At 44.4% G+C, this 19,244-nt stretch overlaps 1 protein-coding gene across 1 annotated transcript in view; it reads right to left on the bottom strand.

Moving 5' to 3' along the window:
- Nucleotides 1–780: 780 nt before the first annotated feature.
- FAM76B (family with sequence similarity 76 member B) overlaps nucleotides 781–19,244 on the bottom strand; it is a 58,945-nt gene continuing 40,481 nt past the window's right edge. Inside the window, exons 11-12 of the mRNA XM_032681197.1 lie at nucleotides 1,343–1,539; nucleotides 781–867 (exon numbers count right to left, since the gene is read on the bottom strand). Coding sequence (XP_032537088.1) covers nucleotides 1,516–1,539 — 24 coding nt within the window. The 3' untranslated portion in view covers nucleotides 781–867; nucleotides 1,343–1,515. The remainder of the gene's footprint in view (nucleotides 868–1,342; nucleotides 1,540–19,244) is intronic.

Below are 19,244 nucleotides of genomic sequence, written 5' to 3'. Positions count from 1 at the left end.
AGATACCCGGCTCTCTGGACACAGCTGCAAAGGCATGGGGACATTCCTCTAGACTCCTACAAGAGAGTGGCATCGAACCACCACTACAGGAGCAGGGGCTCTCTCCAGAGGTGCATGAGGGTCTGTGTCCAATTAGCAGAAGATCCCCCTGAAGTGTAGATCAGGAGGATTGGTTTTAGCAGACCTCTCTGTTAATGGGGATTTCAAAACCTTGTCCCCTGCACTTGGTGTGAATCAAATTTCCAACAGCTTTATAAATACGTCACCAATGGGAGGCCTTTAGAGTAAGCATATTGCAGTTTCCTGACATTTTCATTTCTCTATCTTGACATTTGTGAAGGGCATAAGAGGTCTAAAAAAAGAAACAGCTGCTCCCAGGGCACCATATGTTTTCAATTCCATCCTGCACTGGTGTAATAGATGGTCTTATTATAAATATGCAGCAGTTTTCCAGATGAGCCTCTCCCTCCCACTTAAAATGACCTGGTACAACTGTACAGAGTGGAGATCTGGAAAAGAGAAGGATAACAGGCAGGAAGAGTCCTGGGAGCTTTTAGGCATGCATTTAGAAGGTGCTGATGAACTACATTAATATTCAAGTTACCAGCCCAGGCCCTGATGCTGCAAATATTTAAAGAAAATCCACTTGACTGAGGTGAGTGGTTGCACAGCAATGATTGGCAGAAGTTTCCAGCCTCCGTACACCATTTCCCCTACTCCTCCATCCTTCCTGCTGCTTTTTCTGAGGTGTTCTCCTGAATTCTTAAAATCTTTCTGTAGATGATCATTTCTGTGCAAGGCAGCGTGTGGGCTGAGCAATTGCTCTCAGCAACTGTTATGTATCAGGTGATTTTCATATGGCTCTCTCTGCAAGGGACCAAGGCTCTTGGGAGACTTTGTTCTTCTTTTAAATAGCCAAACAATCCCTAACAGAATTAATATAATATAATAAAATGTAATGTAATATGGTAAAATGCCCTCATTGGTTAGAACAACTGAGGTCTATAAACCAATGTAGCTGTAGCAAGCTACAGAGTCATTCTGGCATTTAAGAGGTTACTGGGTTCCTGTCTATCATCAGGCTGTCTGGACATCACTATTATGATATTTACCTGACATATTCCTGTTTGCAGTTATTTATACAGTGGTCCAAGATTAACTGTTGGGATTTTATGTTCTGCATGTCTACTCTGGACTGATTCTACATGTGTAGGGTTAATTTCAGCCAGAATGGTTGAAAGTAGAAAAATACATTTGTAGTGGCTGTTTCTTAGAAAAAAAACAAATGTACTCATGTTTTGGAGTGGTGAATTTAGTTTGACAATGAGAATGATTGTCAAACCTCAGGATGTGCCGCTGGCCTCATGTGTGGAAATCCACCCTCACTGCATTGTCCAAATTGTGTCCCTCAAATTGCAGCTCGCACATGCGAAGGAGAGATGTGCTGGAGCACAGCCAAATTCCTACAGGATTTCTTTGCATTGTCCAAGCTGCTGCTGCAGTTACAGTAACCACTCAGGCCAGCTCCAGACCCCAGACCTGGAAGAGGGAGGACCAGTTTCACTCCAGTGTAGTCAGACGAAGCAAGGGAGGGGTTGAAGAAAGACACAAAAGGAATCTTTAAACTTGATGGGCCTTTGCCCTGAGTACATCTACAAAAATCACAGTGGGTTTTCTCTTTCCAGAAGAAGTTTTTTGGAGGGTAAGTGCTTGGTCAGTTATGTCACTGGGTAAACTTCCCTGAGTGTGGCAATTTGCTCCTGAGTGTGTATGGCCTGGAGCTGGACTCCTCATACATATTCAAAACCCTGCAGTGCAAATCTTGATATTTTCTCTTACATTATGACCAGCTCTGACTCATGCAGCAGAATTCACACTGTAAGCAAACTAGCGGAGAGACTAGTAGACAGAAAAAGTTATGGTGGAGAAGAGGGAAGAGCAAGGGCAAGGGCAAGGAAAATTTGCGCAAGTGAAATAGCTGATATGAAATCGCTTAGGGGGAGGAGGTGGAAGAGTGGGATGTAGATGAGCCAAATACACCTGTATGGTGATGAGTGAGTCTCTGGAACACAGATCCTCAACATGTAATGCTCATTACATTTTAAGATCAGAAGAGACTAGTTCTGTGGCTTCGGTTACCTGCTTAGTGCTTGCTTCTCAGCTAGCACCTGCTGCAGGTCTAGAATCCATGCTTAACCTAGAGGATACTCTGTTTTGAAATATTAGTATTGGCTTCAAAGAAGCTAGTAAGGTATGGATTTTCCATCAGAAGCCTCAGTAAGAAATTTCGGTGACTGATATCTCTCAAAATTGACATATCATTCATGATTTACTTCAAATACAGATTTCCCCAACTGCACCTTTCAGCACTGGATCTGGTTATGCCTATATCTATGTCTATGAGGGTACAAAACTTCTATGCTGTCAAATTATTCCTCCTTATGCAGACTCTTATAAACAGTGACAAAAGTCTCTCCTTGTACTCAAATAGATCAACATCTTTGAATCTCAGTGAAGGGCATGTGTTCCAGACCTTCAATCTTCTCTGTGATTTTTTGAGTTCTCTCCAACTTGATGAAAGAAGGAGCCCAGACTGGACATGATATTCCAGGAATAATCAGATGTCTTCAAAGACAGAAGAAAAAAACCTCCCAAGTGTTAGCTGAGACCACTTCATTTCTTCTGCCAAGTTCTAATGAGGGCTGACTGGCCATTTCATGGAAGTAGGATACAGCTGGTCAACCCTGCTGTGACTTAGCCTGGTTTTGCCCATGTCTTCGTTTTTCAGAAAGGCAACCACATACTCTAAGTATGACCAAACTGTTGACCACCTATAGGCACGACCTTCCCTTCAGCTGTCTTGAATGTACCACTTCTTTATGTCTACATGCATTTTGAGTCATTAAGGATCACCCAAGAGTGATGAGGGAGCTGGCAGAAGAGCTCGCCAAGCCGCTCTCCATCATTTACCAACAGTTCTGGCTCACTGAGGAGGTCCCAGATGATTGGAAGTTGGCAAATGTCATGCCTATCTACAAAAAAAGGGCCGGAAGGAGGACCCAGGAAACTGCAGGCCTGTCAGCCTGACCTCAGTGCCTGGCAAGGTTATGGAGCAGATCATCCTGGGTGCAATCACTCAGCACCTACAGGATGGACAAGGGATCAGACCCAGCCAGCATGGGTTTAGGAAGGGCAGGTCCTGCCTGACCAACCTGATCTCCTTTTATGATCAGGTGACCCACCTGGGGAGGTACTTCTCACTTGCCGCTGAACTGTAGGCTAACACAAGATGCACCTTGTGTTAGATGTAAACTCAAAAGAGCTTACACTTTGAACAGAGAAAAAGGTAGGAAAGGAAAAAAAACACCACATGTTCAGGTGAAACAAATTTCTTGAGGACACCCAGCAATTAAGGGATGGAGTTGGCAAAAAATGAATGTTGTGGATCCTCACTTGCAAGCTAAGAGGCTTTGAGGTCCTTTGAGGACCAGTCCCTCTTGACTGCAGGACAAGGCCTGTGGACCTAATCTACTGAATTTAAATGGTCCTGAATTGCATGTTAACTATTAAGCATGCAATTTCTGAAACTATTAAGTTTCAGAAACAATGGATACCTCTTGACTGGGAGGGAGTTCCCAAGCATGTTCCACATGTCAAGTGGCAAGAACTGTAACTGGAGTTATTTCTTACTTTCTTCAGTGGCAAAGAGCAGTCAGTTGTGCCAGTCACCACTAATAAATTATACTGTGCTTCCCTTGTCACCAGACATGCTCACACACACACACATTTCTAATATCGAAGTCTGGGTTGCATTTATTAGCAAGTGCTGATGTGTTAAGTACCACACCTCCTTCTTGGGTCTATGCGTAATTTTTTCCTTACCCTGTGAAGAACCAGGACATAACCAATCTTGACTCCCTTTTCTCTACTAATGCCTTCAGGCAGAACCTTTTATGCCTGCAAAACTAGAAGCATCAGCACAAAACTGCCTAGGATTAGTCCCTTTGCCTTTTATGGCAAAACAAACAGGTCTTCTTGAGGTCATATTCAAAATGACTGTGAAAAATGTGATGGGGGAAAGTTTTGGCCGCTTGCCAGTAGCTGTTCACATGTCTTTGTTCCTGTTGATGAAAACCATACTGATTGCAAGGCTGACATCCTCATGGACTCGCTGCATGTGCACACAGGAACCGTGCAGTTACAAGCCAAGCAGATTTTGCACAGAGCTTCTCACCAGCACTCTCCTGGGGGCGGGAAGGTGGCACTGGTGGTTCTGCCCCTTGCTCAGATCACTTTGCCACCACATCTGGAATACCTACTGAGTCCCTCTGTCACAGCTGCTCAGTTTTCCCTCACCCAGTTTACCACAGATCCCCAATATCTGAAAGTGTAGCTCAGATTCCTAATGCATTAACAAAACATGCTGATGCAATATTAGTTTGGTGGGATGTAATTAACAAATGTTAATTAGAAATTTATTATTGAGGTATTCTGCTGGTTCACAATTCATTCCTCTGGATTGAAAGAGCCTGTCTCTCTGCTTTGTGTAGCTCTTTTTGATCTCCTTTCTGTGACTCTGATAATGGTCCCTTCCCCCCCAGGAAGAAAAATCCTTTTATCCTCTTTTCTTCCTCTGGGTGTTTGGCTCTGTTCTCCAGCTTCACAAGGGTAGGGGGGATAAAGCTAAAAGATCCCTCCAAAAATAGTTCTGGTGATTAAGACTCTTCCTGCCCTTGGAGGGCTTGAGTGTATTATCTTCTACCGAGCTCTATCTTCACTCCTGCATTGTGTAAGGATGGACAAAGCTCAGGGAGCTTGGCAGTGAGGTTCAGGTTAGTTAGAGTGAAAGATGTCTCTTCCCTGTGCCAGAGATGGATGCTGCTGTGAAGTCAATGGGAAATTTTACCAGCAGCAAATAAAGAGCCACATTCAAATGTCCCTCTGACACGGGCAGTGTTGGAAAGCAGTCTGTTCCCAATCTTTGCTGCCAGATGTAGAGGGGTGGAGGATGCCTGTGGTGGGGTGGCAGTCTTTGCCCTCCCCTTAAGACCTTCTCTCTCTCCTCCAGCATTGCTCTCCTCACAGGGAGCAGAGACCAGAGGAGCTGCTTGCCTGTCTCCTTTCCTAAGTAAGGGAGCGGGGGTCGATGCAAAGATCATTCTTTGGAGTGGTGTCTGGCTCTCACCTGCTTAGAGCTAGCCTCCGTGTCCTTGCTTTTATCTCCTAAAGGCAATTTCCAAAACTGTGCCAAAGGAAGGCACAAAGTTCTCAGAACAACTTCAGCCCAGTAAAGACACAAGGCCAAGCCATGTCCTGCCATGGGGCTCCCCTGTGAAGGCAGAGGCAGGGTGAGGACAGCCCTTACCTTGAGCCTTTGGAGATTTCCATGAAGCTGGAAGACCAATGAGCAATCCAGATTGCTCAGCAGGGCCATCAAGGTTGGAAGGAAACCCCTCAAAAGAGAAGGAAACCCTCCAAAAGAGAAGGAACCCCCCAAAAGAGAAACCTGACATGTCCATGGGCATTACACAGAGCCAAATTATTCATCGGAAATGTGTAGGCAAAACTTAGGTGTTTTTATCAGCAGAAGCTCAGCAGCTGGGAGGTCCTGGAAAAGTGCTTTTTGCTGGGCAAGCACTTCTAAGCAAGCCTTCAGTGATGTTGGGGGAGAGGCTGAGAGCTGCCATGGTGTTTCAGGACCTGGGTCTGCAGGCAAAGAAATGAGCACTTGGGGATTTTTTTTTAATTTCAGCTTCTAGATCTGAAGTGTGGGGACCAGAGCTCACATCTGTGAATGTCAGGGGAAAAAAAGCTCTGTGCTGTGTAAGCAGCATGCTAGCTAGAGCAAAAAAAGTAGTGCACTGAGAGTTTGATGTGATCAAATAAAAACAGCCACTCAGACTGCGAATGAGGTAAAATAATTAAAAATTTGAACAAAGCTCTTTCCAACTCCCTCCTGTTCTTTTCCCTTAGGCATTTGATACATTGCTTCATCTCACCCCGGGAAACCATACTTAATTTGAACCTGGATTCAAATCACCTGAGCCCTGGTCGAAAAGTAAATGCAAAATCAAATCAATTTCATGTAAAGCTGAGTACAGCCAGCTACTGGGAATTGCAGCCACTGCCAGCAATTATCACAGTTGTGATGGTTATTTCCAGAGACACTTGATTTTTTGTTTTTGCAGGCTCCACTTCTTAACACACGAACTCAAAAATTACCTTTTACACTTCACCACTGAAATGTTATTAATTTGCTAAAAAAGATTAAAGAATCAATCAATATCTCAGAAGTTTAGAACTTGCCAAAGAGCCTTAATTTACATTCAAAATATTTCTATGTGAAAGGTGCCCCCAGTGTAATAGAAATTTTCAGAATTCTCTTGGAGGCTTCCTCTCACTGTCTCCAGATAACACAAGTCAGTTCTCTCTTTCACTTCTGTAGTCATGGCCTCTTTTGGCAGATGAGGTCTGAGTCAGAAACTCTTCCTGCACTGATGACATGGCTTTGCTGACTGGCTTGGTACTCACTCAGAAGGTTTTGCAAACCATCTCTGAAATCCATACCAGTCCACTCTCTTTTAACTTTCTGAGGCCCCTCTTCAGCAGAAATTTGCCCTTCAGAGAAGTCTTTATGCGCTGAAGAGACTCCTTAAAGAGTCCACAACACAGTGCTGGTAGAGGAAAGACAAACTGTGCATTTAGTGTGTTCACAGCCGCTCACTTGCCTGAGAAGGGATGTCTAGGAATTTGGGACCGGTGGCTTAGAAGGGCTCTGAGCAGCTCCGAGGAGAAGCCAGCTACCTCCCTTCCATCAAATTTCTGTTTGTGTATTAATGAAGATGCTTTGCACTGAAACCATAATATTGAATACAACATTTCAGACTTATGAAACATATGAGGCTGAGAATCAGGGAAGAGAAGCAACAACTTTGGAACTGGGTGACCTGGCCTATGTCAGGACAAGTAAACAGCCGAGCTGATGAGCCGGTGAACAACCTCGTGGCTGTCTGCTCACGCAAGGTTCAGAAAAAAACCCAAAAAACAAAAAACTATAACTAAAACAAACAACCAACTACACCTCCCCCTAATGCTAAATATGAGAATTTGAGCCTTTGCAGTGATCAAGATCAGGTTAAAGAATCTGTGGTCCAAGAGAAAGTATGATGCACCAGCTCACATATTTGTGCTGAATATTTCAACTATCTCTAACTGCAATTATACATTTGCCATTCTAAATATACTTTTTCTAGTGAATGGCAATGAAAAAATATTACCAGGTTGCTTGGGAGGGTGCTGTGCTGTGGTTTACAGTGGGGTTGTAGCTACAGACAACTGTTAACATCCAGCTACATTATTCAGGTACCTTTCTGAGTTAGGCATCTTCGTAATAAATGGTATCCTGAGCTTTCTTAACTGGGAATACTGTCTTGAAAATAAGAGCTTGTGATTTTATTCAAATTACTTACTGCAGCACCACAAAATTTGGCCCAAGATGTTTATGAATTGGGGCAGATCCAGGACTACAGAGGTCAGGAAGAGTTCAAGTTCATACATAATGTATGGCGTGTTTTAATAAGGCTCATTTCATACTTCAGTTTGTCTGCCTGCCTTTGCATGAAGCTGTAAAGCCACAGGCATCACTGTTTAAAATTAAAAAAGCACGGCTAAAACCCTCACCCTCTGCACTTTTAAAGTCAGGTCTGTTTTCCAGGTCACTCCATGAAGCCCCATCACAGCTGCACAAGGCGGTTGCCCTGTGCAGCGCAGGAACTTCTGCCCTCCCAGCTAATTATCCAGCTCTTTGTTTCAGCTCTTCTGTTTGCTCAGGGCATGTCAGCCATGGGAAATTCCTGCCTTTGCTGGGAAGTTGCTAATGGTTGAGCAAAAACTTTTTTACACAGATTAGACCTTTAAAGGTGGTTGCTTACACCCACTAATATGGATGGACACTTTCTGCTATACATTGCTTTGCTCTCTTTCCCAGCTATTAAGGAATGCAGCATCATGAGAGCCAGTTCTGCAAGATGCTGAACCTTTGGCTGTCATCCAGCAAAAACTTAAATATAGGGATAGTCCCATTGACTTCAGCTGGTTGGAATGAGCCCTTAGGCCCAGATCCTCAGAGGCATCTGGGCAACTGGCTCCCGAGGTCTGAACTCAGGGTCTATTTGCATGTGTGATATATTTGGTGCTTGAGACAGGGGCTATTTAATCAAATAACTCTTCCCTTTGGCTGTACTCTTTTTGCAAGATGAAGATTCACAGTTTTCATAGTCACAATTGGGGACTACAGAATTGGATGTGTTGATTTGAGTTTCTCACTCACAGGAATGTGTCCTAAAATCCTACTTACAAATACATCAAGCAGTATTCTGAGCATGAATCTGTGTTCTGGCAGAAGCTTCAGCTTTACTGCTCTTTTTCCATGTACAAGGTAGCTATCATAATGCTATTTTTTGAAGTGAGAGAATGAGTTCTGGAGCACCTAGATAGCTCACTAAAGATCACACAATGGGTCAGCAGTTATGCCAGAAAGGGAAAAATCAGATTTCCTAAGCCATTAGACAGCACAGCTCCTCCTGTGGGTGAGAAGAAGGGGATAAGACCTTGCCCATTTTCCAGCCTGGCAGCACCCATAGTTGGTGGATGAGAATATGTTTGGTCCCCTGGTTGCAGGCACAGTGCAGGTGCCAGTCTGAAACAGTTTGTGCAGGCACACTTTTCTGCAGTAATTTAAACTAAATTTGAAGACAGGAATGCTTTTAAATTCCTAGATCTAGGTCCCTGCTCTGATTTTATCATGAAATCATATCAAGAGGAGAATCCTCCTTCTCTCCCCATTTATTTTCACCGAAGGAAACCTGTTTTCAGGCTGCAGTGGAGAAATATGCTGTGGTCAGGCTCAGACCCTGCAGACCAGGACTTCAGCACATGTCATGGCTTACATCACAGAGCAGCTTAAGCATGGCCTTCCTCTGACATCTGTTCAGAAAGGAAATATTACAGCAGAGTGAGTGTCTGGCTGTGCTGTCGGATTCAGTTCTGGGTAAACACAGAGGCTGTGGTAGATGAGCACGTATTTGTTTTACTTCCTTAAGAAGCAACTGCATGACAAATATATGTAGCTACATCAATATACCAGAACTATGCCAAATTCAAACACTTTGAATTTCTTTTATACCAATTACACAATTTCTTTTACACTAGAGAATATTTCAGTCTTGCTTGGCAAAAGGCACTTCCAGCATGCAGCAGTGGGTGCCTGTACAAATATCAGAGAGAGGTTATGGATTAGTACCTAAACATGTTTATGACATTTTGTCAGGGGGGGGTTAGACTGGATTTTAGGAAAAGGTTCTTCACCCAGAGGGTGGTCAGGCTCTGGGATGGGATCCCTAGGGAAGAAGTTATGGCACCAAACCTGACAGAGTTCAAGAAGTGTTTCGACAATACTGTCAGGCATGTAGTGTGATTTTTGGGGGTGTCCTGAGAAAGGCCAGGAGTTGATCCTTGTGGGTACCTTCCAACTCAAGGTATTCTATGATTCTATGACATATAGGATGGCCCCACAGTTCTCTACTGTATGGCTGTTAATTTCCAATCTTGATATCAAGGCTCCCATTCTTATTGCTGAGGTCTAGGATTCCTTTGCTTCTAAACCCCTTTGCAGTGCCCTAGGGCATCCTCATCTCACCTTTAGCTACTGTTTCAAAAGGGCATGGGTGTCCCTTAATTACATCTGACAGCCTTGAGGGGTATCCCAGGCAGGTCTACTTACCCTTGTGTGGATGATCTTCTACCTCCCTTCAGGTTCATGTTGTGTTTGCTGTGCTTACAGATCCAGTAATTGTACATCCCTCACAAACCTCCTGTTTTCACTCCACACAGCTTTTTCAACGTCTGCTTGGCCAGCAAACGCACTTTGGGGCCAGTTTCAACATAACTGGGCCTCATGCTCAAAGATGAGAAGGGGATAGAAAATGGAAATCGTTCTTCCTCTGTCTTTGCAGTTGTGACAGCAAAGGAAGTAAAAATGTTAAGTCTTCAGAAGGGAGATCTTCAGGCAATTCATTGGGTACCAAGAGCCTTCCGGAAACACTTTTTCATCTGAGGTGTCTTACTGATCCCAAACTGCTGGTTCCTTAGAAGGTGACAGATGAAGAGCACAAAGCCAGAGACAAACTTCTCACCCTGGAAAGTGACCATAGGATGGCTCAAGGCATGCTGCAGCGGAAGGAGAGGAAGAACAGAGACACAGCCCCACTCCTGCCACACTTGCTGGAGCCAGCTAGTATGTTCTTTGGTCTCCTGATTCAGCTGCCTCCCAATGCCACCCTGTGGGATGACATGCTCAGAAGCAGCATCTCTTTGCCTTCCTACCCTCAGCAGGCAGCTGCCAGGCCTCAGTGAAGTCCAGGGTATCAGTGACTTGGCCACCAACTGCTCAGAGGGGAGTGAAGTGGGTACAAGTCTTCATTTTCCCCATGAACTTGGAAAACGGAGCTGTGCTGCCAGGTCCTCTGCGCAAGCGCACAGTAACATTTTCAGCCCAGCCTCAGGGAAATTAAACATAGCCCTTGCCAGGAGTTGCTTCTGCCATGGTTCCTGAGACATGAATAGTGCTGGAGATGTTTTATGCAGTAAATAAAGCCTGATGGATAGGATAACTGTCTACCAGGACAAAAACCCAAGGAGGAGAAAAACTGTTTAAGCTGGAGATAACATTAGCCCAACAACAAGTGGATATAAACTGGCAGTGAGTTTAATCTGTTCACCAGCTCAGGAGGAGTCTTTCAGCAGGAGCGGGACACTGCAGTTGCTTAAAAACAGATGCTCACGGGGGTATGGTACGCAGTACTTGATGTTTTGGCTGTAGAAAGGAACCAGGGTTGCTGACCAAGCAGTCCCTAGCAGTCTGTATTTCCGAAGCTTTCATGTCAAGGAGGCAGCTCAAGATACACAACATGCATCTTTAAAGTATTGGATTGCATTAGGTAGTGGCTTCCCATCCAACACAGGGTTGTATGACCAGAGTGAGACCTTACACTGCCAGAGACAATGAACACTAAACTCCCCAGAGACCAAAGTTTAGCCAACTCTCCTGTACCAGACCATATGATTTAATGACACTTTCCCATTTCTGCTTTCTAATGCTGAAAGATTAGTGCAACATTGACACTGCCTTGTTTAATGTATTGCGAAGAAGTTCCTAATGATGATTCAACAAATACTAACACCAAACATTCCTTGCTTAGAAGAGCTGAGCCCTTCCAGCTGGGCGTCATGTTTGTTAAAAGCTACGAATGTTTTAACTACCTCCCTAAGCAAAACCCAGTATCATTTAGGCTCCAATTAAAGAGAAAATAAAAAAGATTAAATGCTACACGACAGTGTTTTCATACCTTTATTTTATAAGTTGCTGCTTCCCAACCACCCATCCTATGTTTGCTTGCTCCTGACAGCCTCATAGAGAAGAGGGTGTGGGACTAGGATAGGGAGAGGCCAGAGGCAGATTAATGACGACTTTCTGAAATTTATGCTGGTTAGAGAGAAGTGAAATTACAACCAGAAATGGCTGTTAAGTGTCAGCATAACACTTCAGGCAACACTGGACTGATTCTTCATGGCTTTCATTTACTGAGCCAGCCTCAAACGAACACCATCAGCAGGCAGGAAGGACCAGAACAGCATAAGGAACATTTCCTCTTGTAGCTTCTGAATACTTAATTTGCTCAGAGTCTGAATCCTGTTCACTCACACTGTAAGCTTTAATACATTCCCTTTTATTTCCTTATATGTCTGCAAAATCTCCTCTGCAGGATGCTGGATGCATGGCCAGTTGTGCTAACAGCATATCCAAAATTTGCAGCAGGCACTTGATTTTGGCTCTTCCCCTTTTGATAGCCCTGAAGTGAAAACCTGACTGTGCCCTTTGTGTAAACTTCCTGGAGGAATGCAGCAGCAGCACAGATGAAGGAAGTACTGAAATTTTGAGGAAAGGATGTTATGAGCTTCCCTCTGTGCCAGTCCTTGAATAGCTCGGCAATCTCTGAAATCCCCTCTCACAAACTCATGCTTCTTGAAAGGGGTCAGTGCTCAATGCCAAAACCCAGCCTCTTTGTTCCTGCCACTCTGATGAAATTCTACGAGGCAATTCAAGCACAGAGGGTTTATCTGAGCAAGGCTGCACTTCCATGAAAACCCTAAGCATCAGCATGAGAAAACACTCAGTTTTGGTTTCAGTCATACACACTACTGTGTATTGGGGGCTATTTTGATGTTAAAGAATGAATACAGAGATGACTACCCCCATATGCAGATCCTTTATTCCAGGAGAAGTACCTTAACTGACTTACAAAAGAGCAAGGTTCTCCTCTCTGGAGCCAGAGTGTATCTCCATCTACCACAATGTCCATTAAACAGGCTAGGGAAGGGGTTGGGTATTCAGACTAGCTAATGGGTATAGTCTTTATCTATGTTACCAGAGTGGGCTATCAGTTTCCGAAGCAAGGCTTACTGGGAATGGTGAGAAGGCTGAAATGCTGAAATTGCCTGTGCATGGAGGGGCCATACATTAACACTGGGCTTGGGATGCAGGTTGGGACCACTCTGTATGAACAGTCTCATCCTTGCCTCCACAGCCCTTAGTGCAAGTGGAGAATGCAGGCTGTTTGCCTTGGTCCATCCCAGCAGGGTCCCAGCTTACTGGGCATGTGACACCCTCCCACGTGCTTGTCACCCAACGAAGAGGCAAAACAGGTGAACATGCTGTGCTTTCACTGCAGCCACATTTCACAGGCTGACCAGTGCTTGGGAAAGGGCTATTTATGTGGTGAAGGGAAGGGCGGAGGCTGTGGTGAAGAAGCCCCACTCCCACATCAGACCTGATGAGATGCCATCAATGATGTGACACAACTTTCCAGCAAGGTCCAATTGCAAAGTTGCATCACTTCCATACCATCTTTCCAGTGCAATACTCCTCATAAAACATTCACATGGATTGGATTTCTTCCAGGTCTTCAACGTTTTGAAAACACAAGGTGCTGTTTAGGCACAGCTGTCTTGGTGTGAGCCCTTGGACAGCCTGAGGACTTGTGTTATTCTTGAGTTATTCTTTTGCTTTTTCTATGGTCCTCTACAGATTTTTGGTGAACTTCAAGAAGGCTGCGACTGACCCTGCATGGGCAAGACCTGTTTGAACCATAATGGATAAGGCTCTAAATGGGAATGAGAAGAGCTGGGGAAGGCTAAACCAAACCCTTCATGTAACTTATGCACTTCTCTGCTGAAATCTCTTAGGACAGGATTCTCAAAAAACACTTGCATGACCCAAGGACACATGTCCCTCTGAAACAGGGGTAGCTCTGCTCTATAACTTTCAAGAGCATTTGCAAATCCCACTCTCCACATCCTTAAGTGTCTGCCTTGTATATTATAAACTATGGGGTAACTGTATGCATTTCTGTTCAATACCTACAAGAGGGTATTAGAGCTACTGGATATTGCTGCATTCTAAATACTGTCAAAAAAGTAAATCCCAGCCTTGTCTCTGCTATGCTGTTTTGTTGAATTTTCCTCTGATTCATCTAAAAAAAGTATGTTTCAGAGATGTTTCTATCCACAGTGTGTCATATTGATCAATTTCTGCAATTGGATAATTTGCCCAGTGATATTCCCCATTCTATCTTCCCACCACCCTTGTCTAGGTGGATGGGAGTCTCTCAAGAAACATCTAGTTGCTTCTGAAAGCTGTGAAGTCATACAGGAGGAAGTGATCCCCTTTCTGAGTCAAATTCAACTCATGTCCCAGCCTGGTACCAGCAAGCATTGAACATCCATTGAAGGTGCAGTCAAAGAGTTTGGGGTTTTATTGCCCCACACATTGGATGAGATTTCTCAAGGTCACTTTGTGACGGTTGAGCATCCATGTTGCTTCAAAGCTTGGTGTGAATTGGGAACCAGACTGCCATGGATATCTTCATGTACCCAATCTATAACTGACACGTAGGATAGGTGTAAGGCATAAGGAAGATTTCATATTGCTGTTTACTCCCCAAGAAAAGGCAAGCAGCACCTCCTCTCTCTAATCCCCTCCTGTCCCTGCTTTCCTCCTCTCATTCTAAAACTTGTACTCAGGCCTGAATTTTGGCTTCATTGAATCTTCCTTTTCCTGTGCTCCCAACATACATAACATATCCAGATGCTGCTTTCCTCCATCACACATCCAAAATTCTGCATTGCCTTCAGCCAGCATAGCCAAGACGTGGCCAGGCTCTCTCCCACTCACACTTTCATGACTGCTGTCTCTTCCTTGCTGGCTTGCCCAATGACCCTTTTGGTTTTTCTCAGATATCTTTCAAAATTCAGCTGTTGGCACCATTTTCCAACACCCACTCAGTCTGAGCAAAATAACTCCCACACCACATTGGTGAAAACATCTTTAATGCAAACAGAGAAATATGTTCAATCATTGATTTTTTTTTTCCTTCCCACATTGCTGAGCATTTGAGTGCTAAAACTTGAACAGCAGCATTGTAACATTATACCTGGAAATGTCACATCAGCAACTGAGGATTTTTGAGTGACGATGCCCTAAGCAAAGCTAGTCCAGTTCTGCAGAGCCCAAGTCATGAGCTGCTCAGCACTGGAGCAGAGGGAGCAGCAGCAAGATGCAACTGTCTTCTACTAAAAGGGGCAAAGAAAAGTATGTAATCACTGGGGGTACATAAAAAACCAGTGTGAACGTCCATCCTGCAGCCACCTGGCGCCACCTGAGGCTGCTCTCATTTCGCTCTTTGCTAAGGAACTTGGAGAAAATGCACAAAATGGCTCATGGAGGAGGAGAAAATGGAGAATGGAGAAACAGCCCCTGGAGATGGGTGCAAGCCTGATGCAATTAAGGACTGTCCTGTAACCCAGGTGAGGCCCTGGTCCTAAAGAAACACCACTGGTGTCCTCTTGCCATTTGGTCAGTCCCAAAACCTCCCAGATTCCAAAGGAGACTGGAGCATCCCCCAGCTCCCCCCATCTGTCAGTGGGCAGCCTGGGTACAATGGGGTGTGGGTGGAAATCTGCAGCCTCCAACCTGTGCTTGCCACCTATGGGGTCAATGTCTCAAATGTCAGTCCAGCAGCAGAAGGATGGGGTCCAACTCCAGGCCAACGAGAGAGGTGGGGTCCAGCCTCTTCACCCTTCTAGAAGGAAGGACCCAGGAGAGAAACTGCAAAGACCAAAGGAAAAGGAGGTGTGTGGCTGGAGCACATCTAGAGGTTCAGGTTTTGCAGATGACTCAGGCAAGGGAGTATCTAATGTGATGGTCTTAATGCAATTACAAATTCCTTGGTGCCCAACTGAGGCATATCCCACATATGAAAAAAAGTCCTGTGCAGGTACATAAATTAATTTATATTTTCTCTTTCATCCTAGAACACTTAAGGGTACATACTACACAGCAGATTGACCATTATCTTCTGGAGAAGAATTATAAATCCAGAAGAGGACTCAGAATCCGTTTAGACTCTATTTTTCCAAACACAAAGGTTAGCTGTAAGCTTTGGGTTCGATCTATCAATTGCTATCAATTGGCACAATTCTATTTACTTGATGTTACATCAGCAGAGGACGACAATCTTCACCTCACGAGGACAAGAACTCTAGACACAAGAGCATGGGATGATCTTCCTGCTCATTGCAAGGCCCACCTAAACCCACTACGAAGTGGTGACTCTCTCTGATACACTTGTAGAAATGAGGAAGAGGAAAACCAAAACATACCCTGCAAAGGCACAACACTATCAGTTCTAAGACACAATCCAGGTACCATTTTCCCTCATTGCAAAGGCTATCAGTGCTTAGTACCCAAAGACTTACACTGTCATGGGGGTGGGAGTTGAACGAGCTTCTTCTTCCCCTTCCTGATGCTGAGGTAGCTCTCCTAGATGTTTAGTGAACCTGCTTCCCTGATGAGAAGAGGGTTATTATAATGGAGGTATAGTGAGGCAATGGGCAGACACGTCTTCGCATCCTGGTCAGAGCACTCTGAAGTTTGATAAACAGTTTTAATTTCAAGTGTTTTGCTTTGCATTCTGCTTTTGGCTCAGCTATTGTGTTGGTAAAGTAATTAGTGGATTACCTCACTCTTGGCTCTCAGCCTTGTGTTATCATGCTGAGCAAGTCTTCGGGAACATCTTTAGTAGGATAACATTTTATAGCTTCACTAGAGTTGGAGCATTCTGTGGGAGATCGTTTTTCCACTCTGAGACCACCTCTTACTTCTATGCTTGTTGCTGTACAGCCAGGAAGCTCTTACGGAGAATTATTTAGAGGAAGAGGGAAAAAGGTGCATACTGGTTAGAAACCAAAGAGAGAAAAGCATGAGAAAGATGGATGCAAAAGACAAAGTAGTGCCCAGTTTCTTGTAGGAACACGGGAGACACGCAGTTATAGTCTGGCCAGAGGGAAGGTAGCATGTACATATAAAAAATCATTAAATCATTTTAATGATGTTTACTGCTTTTTAGAACACTCTGTACTGGTTTGCAAAACTTGGCTTTCCTGTCTCAGAACTCTCACTATCTCTTTGTTCAAAAACAACTCTACAACCTGCCTCCTTGTGCTCATTCAGGAAAGGCTGCCAGGCTGCTGCTGCTGTTTGCTTTGCACACTGCTGCCCAGAGGGACCTCAGTACTGGCTCCTGCCTCAGTATATTTTTGGAATTGCACCTCTGGTAGATGATAGCATCCCACAAGCCTGCCAGAGAGGATTTTATGATGGAGAATAACTCCTGGCTCTGGATCACTTCACATTCTACCATAGTTTTCCTGGTTACCGGTAGTATAGCATAACAGTCATCTTTCATTTAAACAGCAATGAGATCGTGCTGTCAAAAGCAGACAGGCATCTGTGATCAGTACAAAGTGCAGCACTCGCTCATAAATCAGAGTTGCATACTGACCACACATGAAAGCATGCTGCAGGATCTTGACTGGCTGCCTGGCTCATGAGAGGGTGGTATTTCAAGGTGTGGTTGTTAATCTATGAATCCCCAAATGCCTGGAGAGACGACATTTTCTCATGCCACACTGCTGGAACTTTGACAGACCAGGGTTTGTGAACAAGAGGTACCTTAATACACACATGTGTGAGTCCCTGGGAGGTATTTCCCAGGGAGAAGGCAGCACAAGCTAAATTTGGTACTGACTCTACTCTTTCTGTCAGCCCATATCTGGGATATATAGGGCACTTGGAAAAGATTTATTTTTCAAGATTTGCATGTGCTGCAGATTCCCTAACAATTGTGATGGCTATTTTGCTTCCTGCAGGTTTTGATTACAAATAGCTAAAAAATAAATTTAAAAAAATGGCAGAGATTTTATTGTATATTAGATAGCCAGAAAAAACAACTGAGTCATTTCAAATATGCTGGCATATCCAGAATAAATCCATGGCAATCAATACTTGGGTGGAATTTGGGCTTTTCCTTATCAGTTGTGCCTTTGTAACTTTATTATCAGTGATAATACTGATATCCTGCTACATAGCAGGATTTGTCTGACAGTGCTCTCAGGTTTTGTAACAATGAGGTATTACACTGTACTTAAAAAAAAGAACTTGGATCCTAATCTCAGAAGCACAGATGAACTTTTATCTGGGCTTTGCTTTGACATTACAGTGCAGGTCACAGTCTGGCCCCAGCATCGCTTCTGCCTATAGGCATTTCTTCATTGATCAGAGGGAAAAATGCAGGTTAGGAGGGACCCCTGCAGATATTCTGGTCCCACCTCCTGCCTAAGTCAGGGCTAGCTTCAGAGTCTGGACTGTGCTCTGCTCATGTGGCAACCACTGAGATGCTTGAGATGAGCTCCAAGGAAGAGACCAGCAGTGTTTGAGAAGAACTCAAGGGAATAGAAAATATTGTCCTGAGTTCCCTATCCAATGAGGAAACAGGCTGATGGGGAGGGAGCTGTTATTGGGGATAGTTCTCTGTTCATACCTCAAGTAAAAGTGATTCAAGGTAAATGCCTGTGGTAGCAATAAAGCTTTAAGCATCCAAGTGATGCTTAAAGCTATCTAGAGCTGACATAGGCACCCCAGTTATGAATGCATATTCATATACTCTTCCCTATACATGAAAGGGAGATGCTAAAGCTCAGCAGCTCCAGAGCTGACACACTGAGCAGGGATTCAGGCCATCACCACTGCTGAGGAGTGGGTTGTCTCTCAAATCTCACCTTTCCTTGGGTTCAGATTTGTTGATGAGGCTGAGACTTAATTTCATACATTCCCTGTGAGAGCATGGAGACAGGCATCTTTCACAGTATGGGTTACATACTGTGTATGTAACCAGGAAGCAGGTGATATAAACTCTAGACTGCCTGGGGACTTTGAACCCACAGCTCCCCCATCATATGGCACACTGACTGCTGGGGAGAGGCAACCCAGGGTGCTGGGGCCAGACTGGGATTAAACAAGAGGGAACCCAAGACAGCAGACCAGCAATGGACTGGAGAGAAGTGGGGTTTCTCATGAGAAGAGAGTCCAGGAGCTGCTTCTCAGTCAGGATTAAAGAGCCTGTGCATAAGCAGTGCCTGGAAGCTGGATGGAGGACAGTCATGGTGCTTGCCATGGTGGTGCTGCTTTTCCTGTTGCAACACTGCCTGTGGAGAGCTCTGCTGCTGGGGACAAGCTATGAGCTCCTCCTGGCACCTGCTTCACCTTGACCAGAGGTGGCTGGAGGATTCTGCCCCAGGCTGACCTTTGCTACATACACACAACCCTGCAGACTAACTCTGCTTGGTGTCTCTGGAACATGGGAGACCGTACATAGTGGGGGGATTTCCAGGACATTGCAGTAAATAAAGCCCAGTGAAACTTATTCTACCCACCAAAAGCAAGTACGTAAGCACAAAAGGTTTATGTGAGTGCTAATAGGACAACTGTTGAGCAAACATTGAAACATGTTGACAGATATAGAGAGTTTATCTGAAACATCTGTGATGAGAGCATCCCCATCCTAGGGCAAGCTGGGTCACCCTTCATGGTATGTTCACTTTTAATGAGCTGCTACTGGTGTTTTTTTACAAAGATTAGCAGTCCAATAGGTTACCTACAGCAGTGGCTTGCATCTATCTATAATATTATCTATAATATGTGTAACACATTTAACATATCCCTACATGTTTATAACAGACAATAATCATCAGATAAGCTTCTATAAATTACCTGTGCACAGAGCCCTAAA

Source organism: Chiroxiphia lanceolata, chromosome 2, assembly GCF_009829145.1.
Source record: "Chiroxiphia lanceolata isolate bChiLan1 chromosome 2, bChiLan1.pri, whole genome shotgun sequence".
In the NCBI taxonomy this organism is placed as follows: domain Eukaryota; kingdom Metazoa; phylum Chordata; class Aves; order Passeriformes; family Pipridae; genus Chiroxiphia; species Chiroxiphia lanceolata.
The sequence above is the reverse complement of the archived record's forward strand: the minus strand, read 5'-3'. Positions and strand labels throughout refer to the sequence as shown.